Source organism: Myotis lucifugus, unplaced genomic scaffold (genome assembly GCF_000147115.1).
Source record: "Myotis lucifugus unplaced genomic scaffold, Myoluc2.0 scaffold_27, whole genome shotgun sequence".
NCBI classification, from domain to species: Eukaryota; Metazoa; Chordata; class Mammalia; order Chiroptera; family Vespertilionidae; genus Myotis; species Myotis lucifugus.
Genome location: NW_005871075.1, coordinates 8,033,708 through 8,052,190, shown reverse-complemented (window position 1 = coordinate 8,052,190; position 18,483 = coordinate 8,033,708). Strand labels below are relative to the sequence as shown.

Here is an 18,483-nt window from a genome sequence, read left to right as displayed (position 1 = left end):
AAGTTGAATGATCTCTTTATAAGTTAGATATCAGTAGAAGACCCACAGATGATGGGCATATTTATTGGGACACAAGATAATTCATATATTGTATCAAAGTGCATTATAAGATTTGCACTATGTCTGTCCACGTTTGTCACATTTTATAACATTTCAGTTGGATGCAGGAAGACTGGAATTGTTCAGAAAAGTCTAGCTTTTAAGATGTGAGTAAAGTTCATAGTGAGTCTTTTAAAACATTTAAATAACCAGAAGTATAATCACAACAAGGGACTATGTAAGAAGAATGAATATTGCAAAGGAAGCTTTATAGTCGAAAATACAGTACTTTGGATTGGCCAAAATGCACAGTACACATGAAATCAAGGTCATGTACTTTACTTATTGACCATGTGGCTACAGTTCAAAAGGTCACTGTTCCAACAGCCGTACCAAGTAATCTGTCAAACTGCTTTTAAATAAAGTTTTTAAATTGTAGCAATGAACAAAAAGACAAGATACACTTAAACAATACTGCAGTTTATCAAAAGACACATAAGAAATTTCAACTCATGTCTTTGACAATTATAAAAAAAATCAACATTTGGCTAAGTTATAAACATGTTTATAATGCAATTATTTGCATAATTCTAATGGTAATGATGGCTATAAGATCAGAATAGGTTAAAAAAAACACACACTGAAAACAAAAATACATAGCCCAATATTTACCTGTAGAATATGTTCATTTATGACTAAATTTCAGCATTTACTATATTGCCACCACTCTAATTTTAAAAATCACATCCAAAGGGTAAGGCAAAACTACTTAGCAACTGACATATTTGTTTATTTCTCAATTTGTGAAAATGTCCTTAATCTGTTGATGTAGCAAACAAATTTCAACTGTGCTATGCAAAAGAAGAGACGATAGTCTGCTTTGCAATGAACTTTAAAGTTCAATCGCACACAGGCAACATGCTATATATGAAAAAATTACTAACTGAACTACAGGTATTAAATACTGAAAAAAGTTAACAGTTTATTATAATTTATTTTATTTAACAATCTAGGAAGTTCGCAGCCATCAGCAGTTCCAGTGCAATTTCAGGTGCAATTGGGAATTCAGGAATTTCCGTGGAGCTGTTAGTGTAGCGAACCTTGTAAGTAAAATACATGCACACTTTTGATAGCACGTGTGAAGGGATCTCTCTAAAATTGACTTCATTAGTTTCATTCTCAGCAAATTGACCTATGAAAGAAAAAAAAAGGTAGGTTATGCACTGAAGTGTGTTCCTCCAAAATTCTTATGTGGAAGTCCTTACACCCAGAACTTCAGAATGTGACTGTATTTGGAGACGGGTGTTTTTTCCGCCCCCCTCCTGTTCAGGAAGCATTTTAAATATGGAATGCTTCACAAATTTGCATGTCATCCTTGCACAGGGACCATGCTATCGTTCCAATTTCAGTATACGTACTGCCAAAGTGAGCATGGAGACAGGGTCTTTAAAAAGGTAATTAAAGCAAAATAGGATTTATTAGGATGGGCTCTAATCATGTGACTGCTAGCCTTATAAGAGGGGATTAGGGTTCAGGTGGAATGGCTCAGTGGTTGAGCTTGACCTATGAACCAGATCACTGTTCGATTCCCGGTCAGGACACATGCCTGACTGCGGGCTCCATCCCCAGTGTGGGGTGTGCAGGAGGCAGCTGATCAATGATTCTCTCTCATCACTGATGTTTCTATCTCTTTCTCCCTCTCCTCTCCTCTCTAAAATCAATAAAAGTATATTAAAAAAAAAAAAAAAGAGGGGATTAGGTCACAGACACAAACAGGGGGAAGACAATGTGAAGACACAGGGAGAAGGCCATCTCAGAAGAAACCAATGCTGCTGACACCATGATCTTGAATGTCTACCCTAGGACCATGCAAAATAAATTTGTTGTCTACATCACCCAGCCTATGGTACTTTAAACATTATTTATTTATTGATTGATTTTAGAGAGAGAGAAAGGGATAGGGAGAGAGAGAAACATCAATGTGAGAACACAACATGGATTGGCTGCCTCCTGCATGGTCCCCTACCAAGGATGAAGCCTGAAACCCCAGCATGTGCCCTGACTGAGAATCAAACTGGCAATCTCTCAGTGCACGTGGATGACCGAGCCACACTGGCCAGGGCGGGTCTATGGCAGCCCTAGCAAATTATTACGACATGAAATAAATCCAACTAGCATCAAGCAAAATATCTAACTCTGACTTTTGAGTATAAACAAAAAAGATCTTTATTAAGATAGCATTTGAGATTCATCAAGACTGAATTTAAAATTTTGATTCTCTCCTGAAAGTCTGGACACTTTGGAGCTTTTCCAAAGAATCTTGATGTTGGGATTACTGAAGGGTAAGTAGGAATCAAGTCTTCATGGACCATAAGGAGCCCTGTGCTATATTGAATTGCCATGTAAAAATAAATAATAGGTGAAATACTATTTTAAAAACCTTTTCAGGAAAGAAAATGTACTGTTTCCCCCTTTAGTTTTTAAAAATATAATCATGTTAATGAGATCTTATTTAATAACTCTTAACAATTTGTAGTGATCTCTCAAAATTTCTTTAGTCATATAAAGAAATTAATCATTTAGCTTTTATTATAGGGATAAAATATATTCTTAGCCCAGGCCAGTGTGACTCAGTTGACTGAGTGTTGCCTGTGCACTAAAAGGTCATCGGTTTGATTCCCAGTCAGGGCACATACCTAGGTTTTGGGTTCGATCCCGTTGGGGTGCATACGGGAGGCAACAGGTCCATGTTTCTCTCTCACTTTGACAATTCTCTCTCCCTTCCTCTCTAAAATCAATAAATACATATTTAAAAAAATAACAACCACCAAAAATATTTTCGTAGCAGTCATGCACTAGCACTATGACCTAAATACAAAAGGCAGAAAAAATATACTTTCTGAGAATGTAGTATTTTAAAGGTTTTCTAATTGCATGTTGGCTGGGGGATGGGAAGAAAGAAGAGCAGGATTCAGCAAAATAATTCACAGCTATAGGTAACTTGGTTTGCCAATAATAAAAATTTTCTTTCTTGAATATATGTATGAAACATTACCAATAGGCATTTATTTGAGACTAGACAAACATTTATGGTTTTTCTTTGAGGTGAAATTCGTATCACAAATTTAACCATTTTAAAAAGAGTACAATTCAGTTTACATTCACAATGCTGTGTAACCACCCTATCTTGTTTCAAAACATTTTTATCAAACCCAAATATAATCCTGTAACCATTAAGCAATTACTCCCCGTTTTCCTACCCCCAACCTCTATTTTCTATCACACCAATCTACTTTCTATCTCTATGGATTTATCTACTCTGGATATTTCATACAAATGGAATCACACAACACGTGACCTTTTGTGACTGGCTTCTTTCACTTAGCTTAATGTTTAGAAGGTGCATCCATGTATGGCCTGTATCAGCATTTCATTATTCTTTATGCAAGCATTAGTTTTGGGCTGAAAGTTTGATCTTCAAGATAAAGCTCTTCTTATTGAAGTAAAGGAGATCAAGCATACAACAAGCAAAAGTCCTCTAATTTTAATTTTTAAAATTTTCTTGGCATCTGTGATTTCCCCCCCTAAAGTACATCCCAGCTCTGTCCAATAGAAGTCGAAAGCAATTCAAGCCAGGAGCAACGTTCCTGCTAGCACACAGACTGGGGTCCCTAAGTACCATTCCCATTAAAAGAAATAGGGGCTCTTGGAAAAATGGTCATTTTCAGGATTAATGGAATAACATGCAAAATGAGCCTGAGAAATCTTGGTATTACAGAAAGTAGTAACTATCCAAGATCAATGGAGCCATGTCAAAGGATGCAGAAACCAACATGACGTGGGTCCTTCTGTCATAAAAATGGAGCGCTTGAGCACCAATGAGAATGACTGGGCCAGGTGAAAAAGCACTACATATATAAAGTCAGGAGCTGATAATGATGTGCAAAAAAACAAACAAAAAAACCCCAAACACTCTTTGCTATTGGAGGATGCTGGAGAAGCAATTCATTACACTGCAAAATTATATGTAAAGGGGGAAAAAAAAATTAAGCATTTAACTTTTCTTTCCTGTACAGCCTGTATTTCAGGATCACCAAACAGTTCTTTAAAAGAGATTTCTAACTAATAAATGCAGAAGAAACTACACAATTAGAAAAATCACTGTTTTGTAATTCCAAATGAAGTATATATCTTAGCAATAATCATAATGAATGCTAAAACCATTACATGAAAGTCAGACTGGGGAATTGTTCATGGATGAAATCAGCCTGATAACCCTGGAACCACTACTCAATCTTGACATTGCTAAAATATGTGTTACAACAGGATACAATAGTACCACCTATGAAGTATTCTTGCCCAGTAAAATGAACCAGATTCTAAGCAAGCCTCTGGAGTTCTAATTATGAGTTTACAAGCTGAAACAGTAAGTCTAATCAGGATGTGGACATTATATAAATAATATTGTTTCTTTGTAAAACTGATGGCCTGGAACAAAGGGAGGGTTCAGGGGGACTATAAAGATTTTATGAGGGAAATGACAATGTCAAGGATTTGCTCGAAATATTCTTTAAAAAGTGAGAATAAGAGACGAAACAAGATTGGCAAAATGTTGGTAATTTTGGAGGTGTATTAGTCTCTCTACTTCCATGTAGTTTTTAAGTTTCCATAGTAAAAAAATATAGAAAGGGAATTGCAAGGGACCCCAAAGAGCCAAAACAATCTTGAGCCTCACATTTCTCTATTTCAAAACTTACTACAAGGCTACAGTAAATCAAAAGTTTGGTACGGGCCCTGAGCATGGTTAGAGCCTTGGCCCCTGCACTGAAGGGTCAAGGGCACATACCTGAGTTGTAGGTTTGCTCCTTGCCCTCAGTTGGGCGCATGTGGGAGGCAACCAATCAATGTGTCTCTCTCACATTGATGTTTTCCTTTCTCCCCGTCCCCTCCCTTCCACTCTCTCTGAAAAGCAATGGAAAAAATATCCTCAGATAAGGATTAACAACAACCCCCCCAAACTCCCCATGAAACAGTTTGGTACTGAGATAAGGACAGATACATAGCACAATGGAAAAGAATTAAGAGCCCAGAAATAAACCCGCACATCTGTGATCAACTGATTCTCAACAAGGGTGCCAAGACCATTCAATGGGGTAAAGAATAGTCTCTCTTGCCCTAGCCGGTTTGGCTCAGTGGATAGAGGCAGCCGATCAATTATTCTCTCTCATCATTGATGTTTTTTTCTCTCCCTCTTCCTTCCTCTCTAAAATCAATAAAAAAAATATTTAAAAAAGAATAGACTCTTCAACAAATGGTACGGGTATGTCCACATGCGAAAGATAAATTATTACCTCATGTCATGCACAAAAGTTAACTTAAAATAAAAAACCTAATTACAAGAGCTAAAACCATAGCCCTCTTATAAGAAAACATAGGGGTAAATCTTCATGACATTGGATTTGACAATGGATTTTTAGACAGGCCTCCAAAAACAGCAATGGGATAAGAGATAAATTTGGCTTCATCAACATAAAAACTTTTGTCCATCAAAAGATACTACTAAGGACTGGCTGGCGTGGCTCAGTGGTTGAGCATCGATCTATGAACCAGGAGGTCACGGTTCCATTCCCAGTCAGGGCACATGCCTGGGTTGCGGGCTAGATCCCCAGTGTGGGGCGTGCAGGAGGCAGTAACTGATCAATGATTCTCTATCATCATTGATGATTCTGTATCTCTCTCCCTCTCTGAAATCAACAAAAATATATTTAAAGCCCTAGCTGGTTTGGCTCAGTGGATAGAGCATCGGCCTGTGGACTGGAGGGTCCTGGGTTCGATTCCGGTCAGGGGCACATGCCCGAAATGCAGGCTCGTACCCTGGTGGTGGTGGTGGTGGCGCGCATGCAGGAGTCAGCCAATCAATGAGTCTCATCATTATGTTTCTATCTCTCTCTCCCTTCCTCTCTGAAATCAATAAAAAATATATATTTTTTAAAAAAGCATTTCTAAAAAAACATGTATTTTTTTTTCTAAAGAAAAGAATAAAAGATACTAAGAAAAAGACAACCTACAGAATGGGAGAAAATATTAAATCATGTATCTGGTAAGAATCTAGTGTCCAAAATTTATAAAGAACTCTTACAACTCAACAACAGAAAAGACAAACAACCCAATTAAAAAGCCGGCAACGGACTTAAAGAGACATTTCTCCAGAGGATACACAAATAGCCAGCAAGCACATGAAGAGATAGTCAACATCATTAGTCACTAGGGAAATGCTAATCAAAACCACAATGACACACTACTGGTACCCATTTGGATGGCTAGAATAAAAAAAAGTGCAAATGAAGTGTCAGTGAGGATGTGGAGAAAACCACATAAGGAACCCTCATACACTGCTGGTAGGAATGTAAAACGGTTCAGCCACTGTGCAAAGTTTGGCATTTCCTCCAAAAGTTAAACATAGAAGCCACCATATGTTCCAGAAATTCCAATCCTCAAGAAAAATTACTCAGAGAAAATGTGAAGGATAGATATTTGGGAGGTGGTAACTTCTATAATTAAACTTTAGAAGCAGGAGCACAAATGAAACCAGGAGCACAAATCACCAGAGGCCTGTGTAGAAGAAGCTGACCATGGAAACTAACCTAGGAAAATGATCCTTCTTATTTCAAAGTAACCAACTGGCTCTTATTGAAACTAGGGTAAATACCTAAAAACAGGGTATGGCAGAAACCAATTTCCCCCCAATGCAACATTCAATTATGCGATGTTCAAATAGTTACTGTCTCTTAAATGTTATGAGTCATTTCGCTCAACTTAAAACATTCATCAAACATTAAAAGTGAAGATATATGAAGAGAAAATAAAGGAAATGTTCCTACCTGGGCCACTCAACATGGCTTTTATTGTTCCTGATGTTAATGCATGTTCTCTTTTTACAATAAACTCATGACCATCTGAAGATATCAATTTGACATACATGGCATCAGGGCCTTCACAGCCACCATAGGTTTTCTCTTCTCCATCTAAATAAAGTAGTAAAATGACTTTTGAATCACAAAATTTAAGAACAATAAACAGGTTTACCAAGGTTAATATTTGAGAAACTCAGACCAGAAAGATTTCTCGTGGGTAATAGCTACCAAGATTTTAAAGATTTTAAGCTTCTTGTTTATTACTCTCTACACATTTTCCAATGTCACAATAACTCTACATTCAAGGATGTTACTTTGGGTGAAAATTTACCACTATTTTTCAAGGAAGTATTAATAATATTTTTGTGACCACAGCAGCAAATTCAAATTTGAAGACTAAAACAAAATATTCATATAGTAAAATTTTAGCCCTGGCTGGTGTGGCTCAGTTGGTTGTGCATCGTCCCATGCACTAGAGACTCCATCCCCAGTAGGGCCATGTAGGAGGCAGCCGATAGATGTGCTCTCACATTGATGTTTCTCTTTCCCCCACCTCCCTTCCTCTATTTCTAAAAAATCAATTTAAAAAAAGGTAAAACTTTAATTCTATCACCTGAAATACTTATTTTAAAAATAAAATGCATAATGTGTTAATGAATGAATGATTGTTTATATGCCATGTGAGCTCAACTTCTGACAAGCCCAAATGTTAAATGTTAGGGCTTCTTTTACTTAGGATTTTATTCTTGATCCACAAAAATAATTATCAAAATATTTTACTGCTCAGTTTAAATTATTACACAATGAAAGTAATGAATACAGACAAATTCAGTCTTTAAACACTGAAAGCAGAGGTGAGGAGACAGGACTGTGTAGATGTCACTTGCTACCATCTAACCTCACTGATGGCATACTGGCTTCAGCACAGTGGCTAGCTCAATATAACTTTCTGGGAAGTATATATATTTATATATTCCTTTAAGATCTTTCTCACATATATAACTCTCACAATATTATACTGACAGAATTTTAATTTTTATGGTTACCAATATCTGAAAGTTTCTTAGGGCTTTTTCTAAAAATTTAGGGAGCCCTAGAGAGAAGTACATAGGATGAGGTTGAAGTAATGTTCAGGTACTAACACACATTTATTCATTTATTTCTTTTCTTCTTTTTTTCCCTCAGGTGAGGATATTTTTTCTTAGAGAGTAGAAGGAAGGAGGGGAGGGGGTGAGAAAAGGAGAAAGAGGAAAAGAGAGAGAGAGAGAGAGAGAGAGAGAGAGAGAGAGAGAGAGAGAAGCATCGATGTAAGACACATTGATTGGTTGCCTCCTGAACACACCCGGCCCCGGCTGGAGATTGAACCTGCAACCTTTTGATGAGAGGGCCAATGCTGTAACCACTGAACACACCAGCCAGGGCCACTCATTTATTTCTTAATAGTTAATTTAGAAATCCCTAAAATTAACATTAATATCAAAATCATTTATGTGCTACTGCTGCCCAAAATGTTTACTCTGAATGTAATAGGAGAAAACACTGAGACAAATCTAAATTTAAAAGTGCCATGGAAGACTTCACTCCTCACCCCAGGACAGCCAGGTAGGGAACTGTTTAAAGGAGACTAGGGGGGAGGGGGCTAAAGGGAGTGAAACAGGAGACATCTGTAATACTATCAACAATAAAAACATATATGTATTAAAAAATTAAAAAGGAGACTAAAGAGACAAATTAATGCAATAAATGATTCCTAATTAGATCCTGGATTTAAAATAATAAACCTGTTATAAAGAACACTATTGAAACAACTGAAAAACTTTGAATATGAAGCGAACACATGCTGATGTATTTAGGTGTGTACAACTAAATCTTAAATGATAGATAAAAAAAGCATTTTTTATGTTTATGTGTGTATATACTCATGTATATAAGTATATATAAACACCCCCCCCCACACACACAGAGCGAAAGCGAATGTGGCAAAACATTAACAACTGGTAAAGGCCAGGTGGTGCATTATTCTTACAATTTTTCATAACAAAAGGCTGGGGGACTCGTAAAGATGCAAGTAACTTCTAAGTTATGAACTAGCCAAGCATACAGGTTCTCAGCAGTTTTGCCAATTTCTGAGAAAAATACAAATAATTATCAGTTATTTAAATTTATACTTCTAGTATTTTTTTGTAAGCTAAACCATTTTATATGTCTGCTGGAAAAGTTTCTAATATCATAAGGTAAAGTACTCACTAGGAATCACAAATTTTATTGGGTACAATAATGGTACTGATCTGTCTTTCAAGATTGTACAGTAAACATAGGTTGTTGAATTAAACAACTACTTGTGGTCTACTTTGACCACTTTCTAACTTGCATTTGCATTCACTGACATTGAAGGCCTATCTTTGAGTGGGAAAACCAGCTTCTACTAGTTAAAATACCCGTTATTTTCTTATGAAACTTACCCATTATGTTCTTATGAAATTCTACTTCGCTTGCACAGGAAGTTTAGTAGTTTCCTGAAAATATAACAAAGCCATATTAAGACATGTTTTTCACCATTATTTAATATGTCCTTGGTGTTACAAGTTTAAGGACTCTCTCTCTCTCTCTCTCTCTCTCTCTCGCTGCTAAACAGGAATTTTCTAGCCACCACACTGTGGAACAGCATCAAGTTTCTGAACATATGAGAAAAGATGATCGCCTCCGGGACAATTAAGTCGAAATACGGACTTTTTTTTTTTCCTTTAAGGCAACTATTCTGAAAGATTTAAAAATACAGATGCTGTTCGTTAGGACCTAAACTGAACTTGAAAGAGATCCTTGGCCTTCATCATCTTCATATATATACTACATCTACTTGATTCTGGTAGACATAAAATATTTGCTGAATGAATGACAACACGATAAATCCAAGGACATGAAGTAGCTTTCATGAGAATGAAAAAGGTAAAGCTTGCTCACTTCTTATGTAAATGTTCACATCTATATGTTTTATCCCTTCTGCATATAGGCTACCAATAATCTAATTTAACAGAAGAGTGGTAAAAATTTATAATTTTTTGAGAAATCTTAAATTTTATAAAATATGGTGGTTGCTAAATAAAAAGGGCTCGTTTTCAGTAATTTGTACTTTAACAGCATTGCTTCAAAGAAGGATTTTATTAATACCAGTATTATTTTTTATGTGACTATTAGGAAAACAGCATATCCTCATTATCCTTTTCTCTAAGAAATTCCTGGCTAATACTTTAATTCTAGCCTTAAGGGGAGGGTCAAGAAAATAAGCCACACATTTTAGAGCAAGAAAGAAACTTGGAGATAACATGTCATCCTCACCTTAAAAAACAGTAACATCCTTGCTGTACAGAGAGGATAAATGACTTGTTCCAGGTAATGATGGAGTAAAGCAGAAATCACCCGTTAGAACACTGGCTAAGCACAGAGGGAGATATTTAAAGTACCATTTCTAATGGAGGCAATGTAGCATTACTACCAAGAATTTGAGGGCCTGGTAAGTGGTAAACACTGCATTAAACATCGTATATACATTGTCTTATTTTAAACCAACATTTTCACAAAAGAATTATTGTTCCCATTTTAAAGATGAGGAAACACTCAGAGACTGCTACCTGCTCAAGGATTCTACAGCTTAAGTGGCAGCCTCAGGATTTAAACCTAGGTAGGCAGGCTCAATAGCCCACACTCCCTTCCACTATTCCATACTGCCATGGCAAAGCATGCTGGCTCCAGTTAAAACTTAGCCACTACTGCTGAGAGCTGTGCTGCATTCTCTAAAATTAAAACACAGTACTATGTCATTTTATAATAATAAAGTAGACACTTAAAAATTCATCAGTCATTATTTTCTTCTGTTCATACTGCTTTGTAATCATTCTCCTAAAAAACAAACAAAAAATACAAAAAAAGGACAAAATGCTAGAAAAGCTAGACCAAGAATTTCAAGTGCTAACTTTGCTATCTGGAAAATTTTCAGAGCAAAATATCTAGAATGTTTACTTAACTAGCAGTAGCTAGGCAACCATGCAAAGTGACATCATAGAAGCCCTTTGGGTAGCAACAGTTTCTCCAGACTTCTTAATATAGTAAATAAAATCCAGCATTTATACAAGGGTTAAAGGGGGAGGGGGAAGGCTCCCTATCACTAACAAAGAAAGAGTATTATCAACAAGAATTAAGAGCAGCCAAAACCGGTTTGGCTCAGTGGATAGAGCGTTGGCCTGCGGACTGAAGGGTCCCAGGTTCGATTCCAGTCAAGGGCATGTACCTGGGTTGCGGGCACATCCTCAGTGGGAGATGTGCAGGAGGCAGCTGATCGATGTTTCTCTCTCATCGATGTTTCTAACTCTCTATCCCTCTACCTTCCTTCCTGTAACCTGTAAAAAAATCAAATAAAAAATATTAAAAAAAAAAAAAGAAATTAAGAGCAAATTCTTAATTCTTAAAAATATATTTTATTGATTTTTTTACAGAGAGGAAGGGAGAGGGAGTTTAGAAACATCGATGAGAGAGAAACATGGATCAGCTGCCTCCGCACACCCCCCACTGGGGATGTGTCCACAACCAGGGTACATGCCCTTGACTAGAATCGAACCTGGGACCCTTTAGTCCGCAGGCCGAAGCTCTATCCACTGAGCCAAACCAGTTAGGGTGCAAATCTTAATTCTTAGCTAGAAGCTAAAAATATTTGAAATATGAGGAAATTTGGACTTAACCCACAAATTACCTATAGCCGTGGTCGGCAAACTGTGGCTCGCGAGCCACATGTGGCTCTTTGGCCCCTTGAGTGTGGCTCTTCCTAAGCCTTAGGAGTACCCTAATTAAGTTAATAACAATGTTTAAAAAATTTGGCCCTCAAAAGAAATTTCAATCGTTGTACTGCTGATATTTGGTTCTGTTGACTAATGAGTTTGCCGACCACTGACCTATAGAGATCTAAGTTTGGGGTGGCAAAAATCTGTTTGAACATTTGAACGTCTATTCCATAACTGGGCTGAGTTCTGGAAATATGAATAAGGCAAAAAGCAAGTGGTCGAGAAGCAGTGGGCTGAATGTCTAGGCAGCAGACAGCTTGTGAACAAAGGCCTGACTGAGATATCATTGTGCTCTCAGAGTATTACATATAACATTACTCTTTTATAATTTATAATATTTTGGTAACAAATAGAAATTCCAGGTGAACCTAGGGCCTACAATGTAATTAGTTTTGAATCTAGTATCCTTGAACACTGAAAATCCCATCCTATTTCTGATTTGAAATGTTACCTTTTCATATACCATATTGTAACATGGATATCCAGATTATATTGTTCCATCAACCCTGTTTGTACCTGACCAATATAGCCCATTTTTAAAATTATAATAGCCTGATAAACATGTTTTGCTCAATGGTTGGGCAATCCCCTTTTTGTTATTACACATTTATTGTTAGGTCTATTTTTCAGTATAGTTTCTATTATGAATGGGATCCGTTTCCCTATTATATTTTTGGAAAGGCTATTGCTGATGTTTTAAAGAAAAGCCTAAATTCATTCAGTTAATCTTGTATCCCAACATCTTTGCAGAACTGTTCTAATAGTTTTTCAGCTAATTTGCTTGGATTATTTAAGTAGCAATTTAAATATTACAGCAACAGCTACAAATAAGTCTACTGTTTATATATTTTTTCCTTTTTCTTTTTTACATTGGATATTTACTTGGAAAAAATGTTGGATGTCTGATATCACTCTCAAAATAAACTGTAGGTTAAAATACCAAATGTAAGAACACCACTCTGGAAAAATAGCTGCAAAAACAAATGGACCTGTGAAAAAATGCTCCATCTCCACGGTAAGCAGTAAAATGCAAATTTAAAGTACTCAAATTTGCTAAGTATGAGTGTTGGAGAGGGGGAAGTGGGTGATACCAAATAAACGACACACTAGTTTTGGAAGACAGCAGCAGAATCATCCATCAGGAGGGTAGCAATTCTTCCAGGTATCTACTTTAGAGAAACCCAGCATCCTGTGTATAGGCTCTTTATTGTAATACTAGAGGCCTGGTGCATGAAATTCATGCGTGGGTATGGTCCCTAGGCCTGGCCTGCGATCATCTTCCCTAGCTGCCCGCAGCCGGCCCCACCTCCCGCCCCCCGGTTTCCAGCTCACCATCGGGCGATTGGAGCCTGGAGCCTGCGGGAGGGACGGAGAGGTTGGCTGTTCCCGCCACAGGTCGCTCTCTGTGAGGCAACAGGCGGGGCGGGGGCCTTGGCCTGGCACCGCCTGTGTCTCCTGCTACCCAGCCCCGGGTCCCATTCGCCATCGGGCGATGGGAGCCTGCCAGCCAGGAAAAGGGACCGAAAGGTGGTCAGTGTGCCTCATAGTGACTGGTCGAGTGGTCATTCTGGTCATTCCACCCTTAGGGTCAATTCTGCATATTACCCTTCTATTATACAGGATGTATACAAAGAAAAAACTGAAAATACCCTTACAGGTTCACCAATTAAGGAATGAGCTAAATAAAAACAGTGTATCTATACTTATAAAATACTAGAGGCCCGGTGCACGAAAATTAGTGCACTGGGGGGGGGGGGGCGGTCCCTCAGCCCAGCCTGCACCCTCTCGCAGTCCAGGACCCCTCAGGGGATGTACACCTGCCGGCTTGGCCCACTCCCTGGGGGATCAGGCCTAAGATGGCAGTCAGACAAAGCCCTCAGGAGATGTCTGACTGACAGCTTAGCCCCGCTCCCCAGGGGAGCAAGCCTAAGCCGCAGTTGGACACCCTTACCACTACTGCGGAGGTGGGAGAGGTTCCCGCCACCACTGCTGTGGTTGCAGCCGTCAGCCCAGCTTGTGGCTGAGTGGAGCTCCCCCTGTGGGAGTGCCCTGACCACCGGGGGCAGCTCCTGTGTTGAGCGTCTGCCCCCTGGTGGTCAGTGTGCGTCATAGCAACCGGTCATTCCACCGTTGGGGTCAATTTGCATATTACCCTTTAATTATATAGGATTATGGGATAATGAAAAGGAAAAAGTTTAATCTATTTGTAATGTCATGGAAATACCAAGATAAACTTTTAAAAAATCTTATCTATCAATTACAGTTTACATTCAAATATTATTATTATTAAACCCTCATCCGAGGACTTGCTGTGAGAGAGAGGGAGAGAGAGAGAGACATTGATGCAGGAGAGAAACATCAATTGGTTTTGAGCCCTGACAGATTGAACCAGCAACCTTTCAGTGCACAGGACAAAGCTCAACCAACGGAGTGACTCTGGCCAGGCTCAACATTATTTTGTACTAGAGGCCCAGTGCATGAAATTCGTGCACAGGTGGGGTCCCTAGGCCTAGCTGGTGAGGAGGCGACGGTCGCCAGGCTGGGTGTGGAAGGACTGGACGCACCCTGACATTGTGTTGTATTCCCCTCCTCCTTCCCTGGCCGCCACCGCTGCGGGTGGGTGGAGGGCCGATTAGGGCCTGCTGGCCGGGGAGAGGGACTGCGGGTGGTTGGCTTGGGAGCGCAATGACCACCAGGGGGCAGCTCCTACATTGAGCGTCTGCCCCCTGGTGGTCAGTGCACATCATAGCGACCAGTTGTTCCAGTCGCTTAGGCTTTTATATACATACTAGAGGCCCAGTGCACAAAAATTTGTACACTGGGGGGGGGGTCCCCCTCAGCCCGGCCTGTGCCCTCTCGCAGTCTGGGACCCCTCAGGGGATGACCACCTGCTGGCTTAAGCCCGCTACCCAGGGGATTGGGCCTAAGCTGGCAATCAGACATCCCTCTGGCAGCCCGGCAGCCCTCGGGGGATGTCCACTTGCCAGCGGGGAGCAGGCCTAAGCTGCAGTCGGACATCCTTAGCGCTGCTGAGGAGAGTGGCTCCCACCACCACCGCTGTACTGGCAGCCGTCAGCCTGGCTTATGGCGGAACAGAGCTCCCCCTGTGGGAGTGCACTGACCAACAGGGGGCAGCTCCTGCATTGAGCATCTGCCCCCTGGTGGTCAGTGTGTGTCATAGTGACCAGTCATTCCCAGTCTTTCTGCTGTTAGGGTCAGTTTGCATATTGCCCTTTTATTATATAGGATATAGACTAGAGGCCTGGCGCATGAAATTTGTGCACGTGTGTGTGTGTGTGTGTGTGTGTGTGTCCTCAGCCCAGTCTGCACCCTCTTGCAGTCTGGGACCACTCAGCGGACATCCCTCTTGCAGTCCAGGACCCCTCGCTCCTTACCGCTAGGCTCACTGCTCCTTAGCACTGCCACAGAGGCGGGAGAGGCTCCTGCCACTGCCACTGCGTTCGCCAGCCATAAGCCCGACTTCTGGCTGAGCAGTGCTCCCCCTGTGGGAGCGCACTGACCACCAGGGGGCAGCTCCTGCATTGAGTGTCTGCCCCCTGTTGGTCAGTGCGCATCATAGCGACTGGTCGTTCTGCTGTAACAGTTGCTTAGGCTTTTTTAAAATATAGATTAGTTTCAGATGTACAGCATAGTAGTTAGACAATCATATACTTTACAAAGTGTTCCTCCTGTATTTCCAGTACTCACCTGGCACCATACAGTTATTACAACATTATTGACATTTCCTATGCTGTACTTTATTTCCCCATGCCAAGATAAACTGTTTATTTTTTAAAAGCAGATTAGAATAAGTACAGTTTGATGCCATTATGTAAAATAAGTGTCTTCTTCTTGCCTATTAATCTCATTTTCTGCAGATAAATGCATAAAAATACATGTTCGAAAGTTTAAATAACTAGAAAACTAAGATTTAAAACTGATTTTTAAAAAGCAACAAATAAGTGTATAGAACCAAGCAGTGCACGAAGGGAACAATGGTCAGTCAACTTGATGATTATTAACTATGTGTAATATGATTAATTTGGAAAACAAAGTAAATAACACTAACCAAAAATTATCTGATGTTCAGGCCTATTTGATGAGGCTTGACAAAGACATGAGAATATCCTGCCTAGAATGAGCTTATGGTGTTAACAAATTCATGTCTCTGAGGATGAGTTAAAATATTCATTCTGGCCATTAAACTTATGACAATGCTTCCATATTTAACTCTTAGGCAGACAGTCTTAATACTTTTAGCAAACAGTACCCTTTCCCATCTTCTCCTCCATGGTGGAATTTATAGTTTTCTTCACTATTAGACACAAATATTTCACAGCTGCCTTATTAGTGTGTCTTTTTAGATATATTTGTCACCCTAACTAGCTATGGAAACATAAGGCAGGGAGGTTCTTTCTTTATGACCCACATGCCCAGCACACAATGGTATTAAGTGGTCCTGTTAACAGAGTAAAGCCGTATACAACAATGTACCTGCCACAGACATAGATAGTATTATCCTGAGTGTTCCAACAAAATAGTTATTCAATGGCACTATGCTTTTGACCAAATTCTTTTCATGTTTTTCCTTGACGTTGGTTGGCCTTAAAAAACTCGGAACTTTCAGACAACCACAATAAAAATTGTTCTTTCTGGGAACATCTATTTAAGTTTACTGAAATATTTTGGTTTATACCGAGGGAAGGAAGTGACTAAGGAAGGAGACAATATTCTATCTTTCACAATAGAATTAAGTCAATATGAATTCTAATTCTTTTTAAAAAAAAAAAATATTTGTATTGATTTCAGAGAGGAAGGGAGAGGGGGAGGGAGATAGAAACATCAATGATGAGAGAATCATCGATCTGCTTCCTGCATGTCCCCCCAAGGGATCAAGCCCCCAACCAGGGCATGTGCACTGACAGGGAATCAAACCGCAACCTCCTGGTTCATGGGTCAACACTCAACCACTGAGCCACACCTGCCGGGCATGAATTCTAATTTTTAAAACAATTTAATTTTAAAGACTTCAGGGTACAGACACATTTTGTGAAATTATGATAACCAAAACATCAATCTCACATTTTTTGCACACTACCATAAACTGCTAAACATGTATACCTCTTGTATGTACATGATTTTTGGAATTTCATGTTTCCTAGAACTAATTCAGTTATCTTGGACTTTCTATCTTGAGACGCAAATAGATTAAGTTGTAAGATTTCTGTTTCTTCACTTTCTAAATGAAAAAAACAAAACAAAACAAAACCAAAAACAAAAGGGCTAAATTGCGTCTTTAAGTCCCTTTCAGCTCTACCATTTCATGACTGAACCGATCAGAAATTCATCCTCTCTCTACTACAAATGCCTGGAACTCCCAATTTCCCATCTTTCTTAAGCAGAGAGGCTCCCACACAGCACAGAACTTTCTGGCTCCAGCCTTGTGTTTCCACTGAGTCTATTTCACCCCTGGAAACTACCTAATCTCCCTGAGAGAATGATCTCCAAATTCCTTTGTTTAGGTTTGAAAGGTATGAGCAAGTATTCCCACTATATAGTATATACTTAAGTATAGATTCTTGCATTATAAAATGATTTAACAAATATTTTTTATTAATTTCACAGAGGAAGGGAGGGAGAGAGAGAGAGAGAGATAGAAACATCAATGATGAGAGAGAATCATTGATCGGCTGCCTCCTGCACACCTCCTACTGGGGCTCGAGCCTGCAACCTGGGCATGTGCCCTTGACTGGAATGGAACTTGGGACCCTTCAGTTCGCAGGCCGACACTCTATCTACTGAGCCAAACCGGCTAGGGCATGACAAGATCAATCTTTAACAGAGCTTATAGTCTTTTTGCATCTAAGATAAGGTATCATTAAAATGTCAGGATAACTTGTAACTTCCCTTTTTTCTGGACCCACTTAGGGCACAACCAAATGCCCTGGGCGCCAGGACAGATATCACAAACTCCTTCACAGTTATTGTTATCTTTATCGTGTTAATTGTTGACTGTTAACTATCCTGTACCCACCTAAGTAAAAGAAGTGTCTATCATTTTATTCTTTATCCAGTCCCAGAGGACCGCCCCCACTGTCTCCCCATCTCTAATCTATCACCAATGGATTTCATGTAACCCACATCCATCTCCTCCTTTGATTGCAAGGTTTAAAAAATAGATGAAAAAACCGCCATTCTCTGGAGCATTATCCCAATACATTAAGATTTTGCTTCCCAGAAATTGTCAACAGTTTGGCTCAAATAACTCACAAAAATTCTTTACAGGTTTGAATGTTCTTACGTTAAATATATATATATATATACATACACACACACATACACAAATAAAAAAGAAAAAACAAAACACTATATGTATATATTTAGAATGGTAGATAATTATATGTTTTCTTATATTTATTTGCTCATCCCACATCTCATTGTCCTTATATCCCTAACTCCCTGACCTCCACCAAACCCAATTTTCTGCCTAGCTCAGGTCTAAACTAAAGAGACAACCATTTTGGCTGGTCTTAACTTTAAATTCATGCCTATACGTTAAATAGGAACTTGACATTGTATTGATCCTAGAAAAATGGCTTTTCTACTCTGAGAAAATTTCCCGCTTCCTTGAAATCTCCAACACCCATCTCCTACCAGGCCTGACCACTTGTTTCTTCAAGAAAATGGAAATAGCCCTG

At 39.2% G+C, this 18,483-nt stretch overlaps 1 protein-coding gene and 1 pseudogene across 5 annotated transcripts in view; both read right to left on the bottom strand.

Annotated features, from left to right (window-relative positions):
- Window positions 1-281: 281 nt before the first annotated feature.
- ELOC (elongin C) overlaps window positions 282-18,483 on the bottom strand; it is a 26,970-nt gene continuing 8,768 nt past the window's right edge. For 2 of the 5 annotated variants that reach the window (XM_006086351.3, XM_006086350.3), the window contains exons 2-4: window positions 9,416-9,469; window positions 6,921-7,064; window positions 282-1,231 (exon numbers count right to left, since the gene is read on the bottom strand). In XM_006086351.3, the coding sequence (XP_006086413.1) occupies window positions 1,041-1,231; window positions 6,921-7,064; window positions 9,416-9,419 (339 nt within the window). In that variant the 5' untranslated portion in view covers window positions 9,420-9,469 and the 3' untranslated portion in view covers window positions 282-1,040. Of the gene's footprint in view, window positions 1,232-6,920; window positions 7,065-8,979; window positions 9,080-9,415; window positions 9,470-10,289; window positions 10,846-18,483 lie in introns of those variants that run through there. The other 3 variants (XM_023751973.1, XM_006086348.3, XM_023751974.1) reach the window with 3 other exon arrangements.
- Window positions 1,378-1,472, bottom strand: LOC111825463 (annotated as a pseudogene).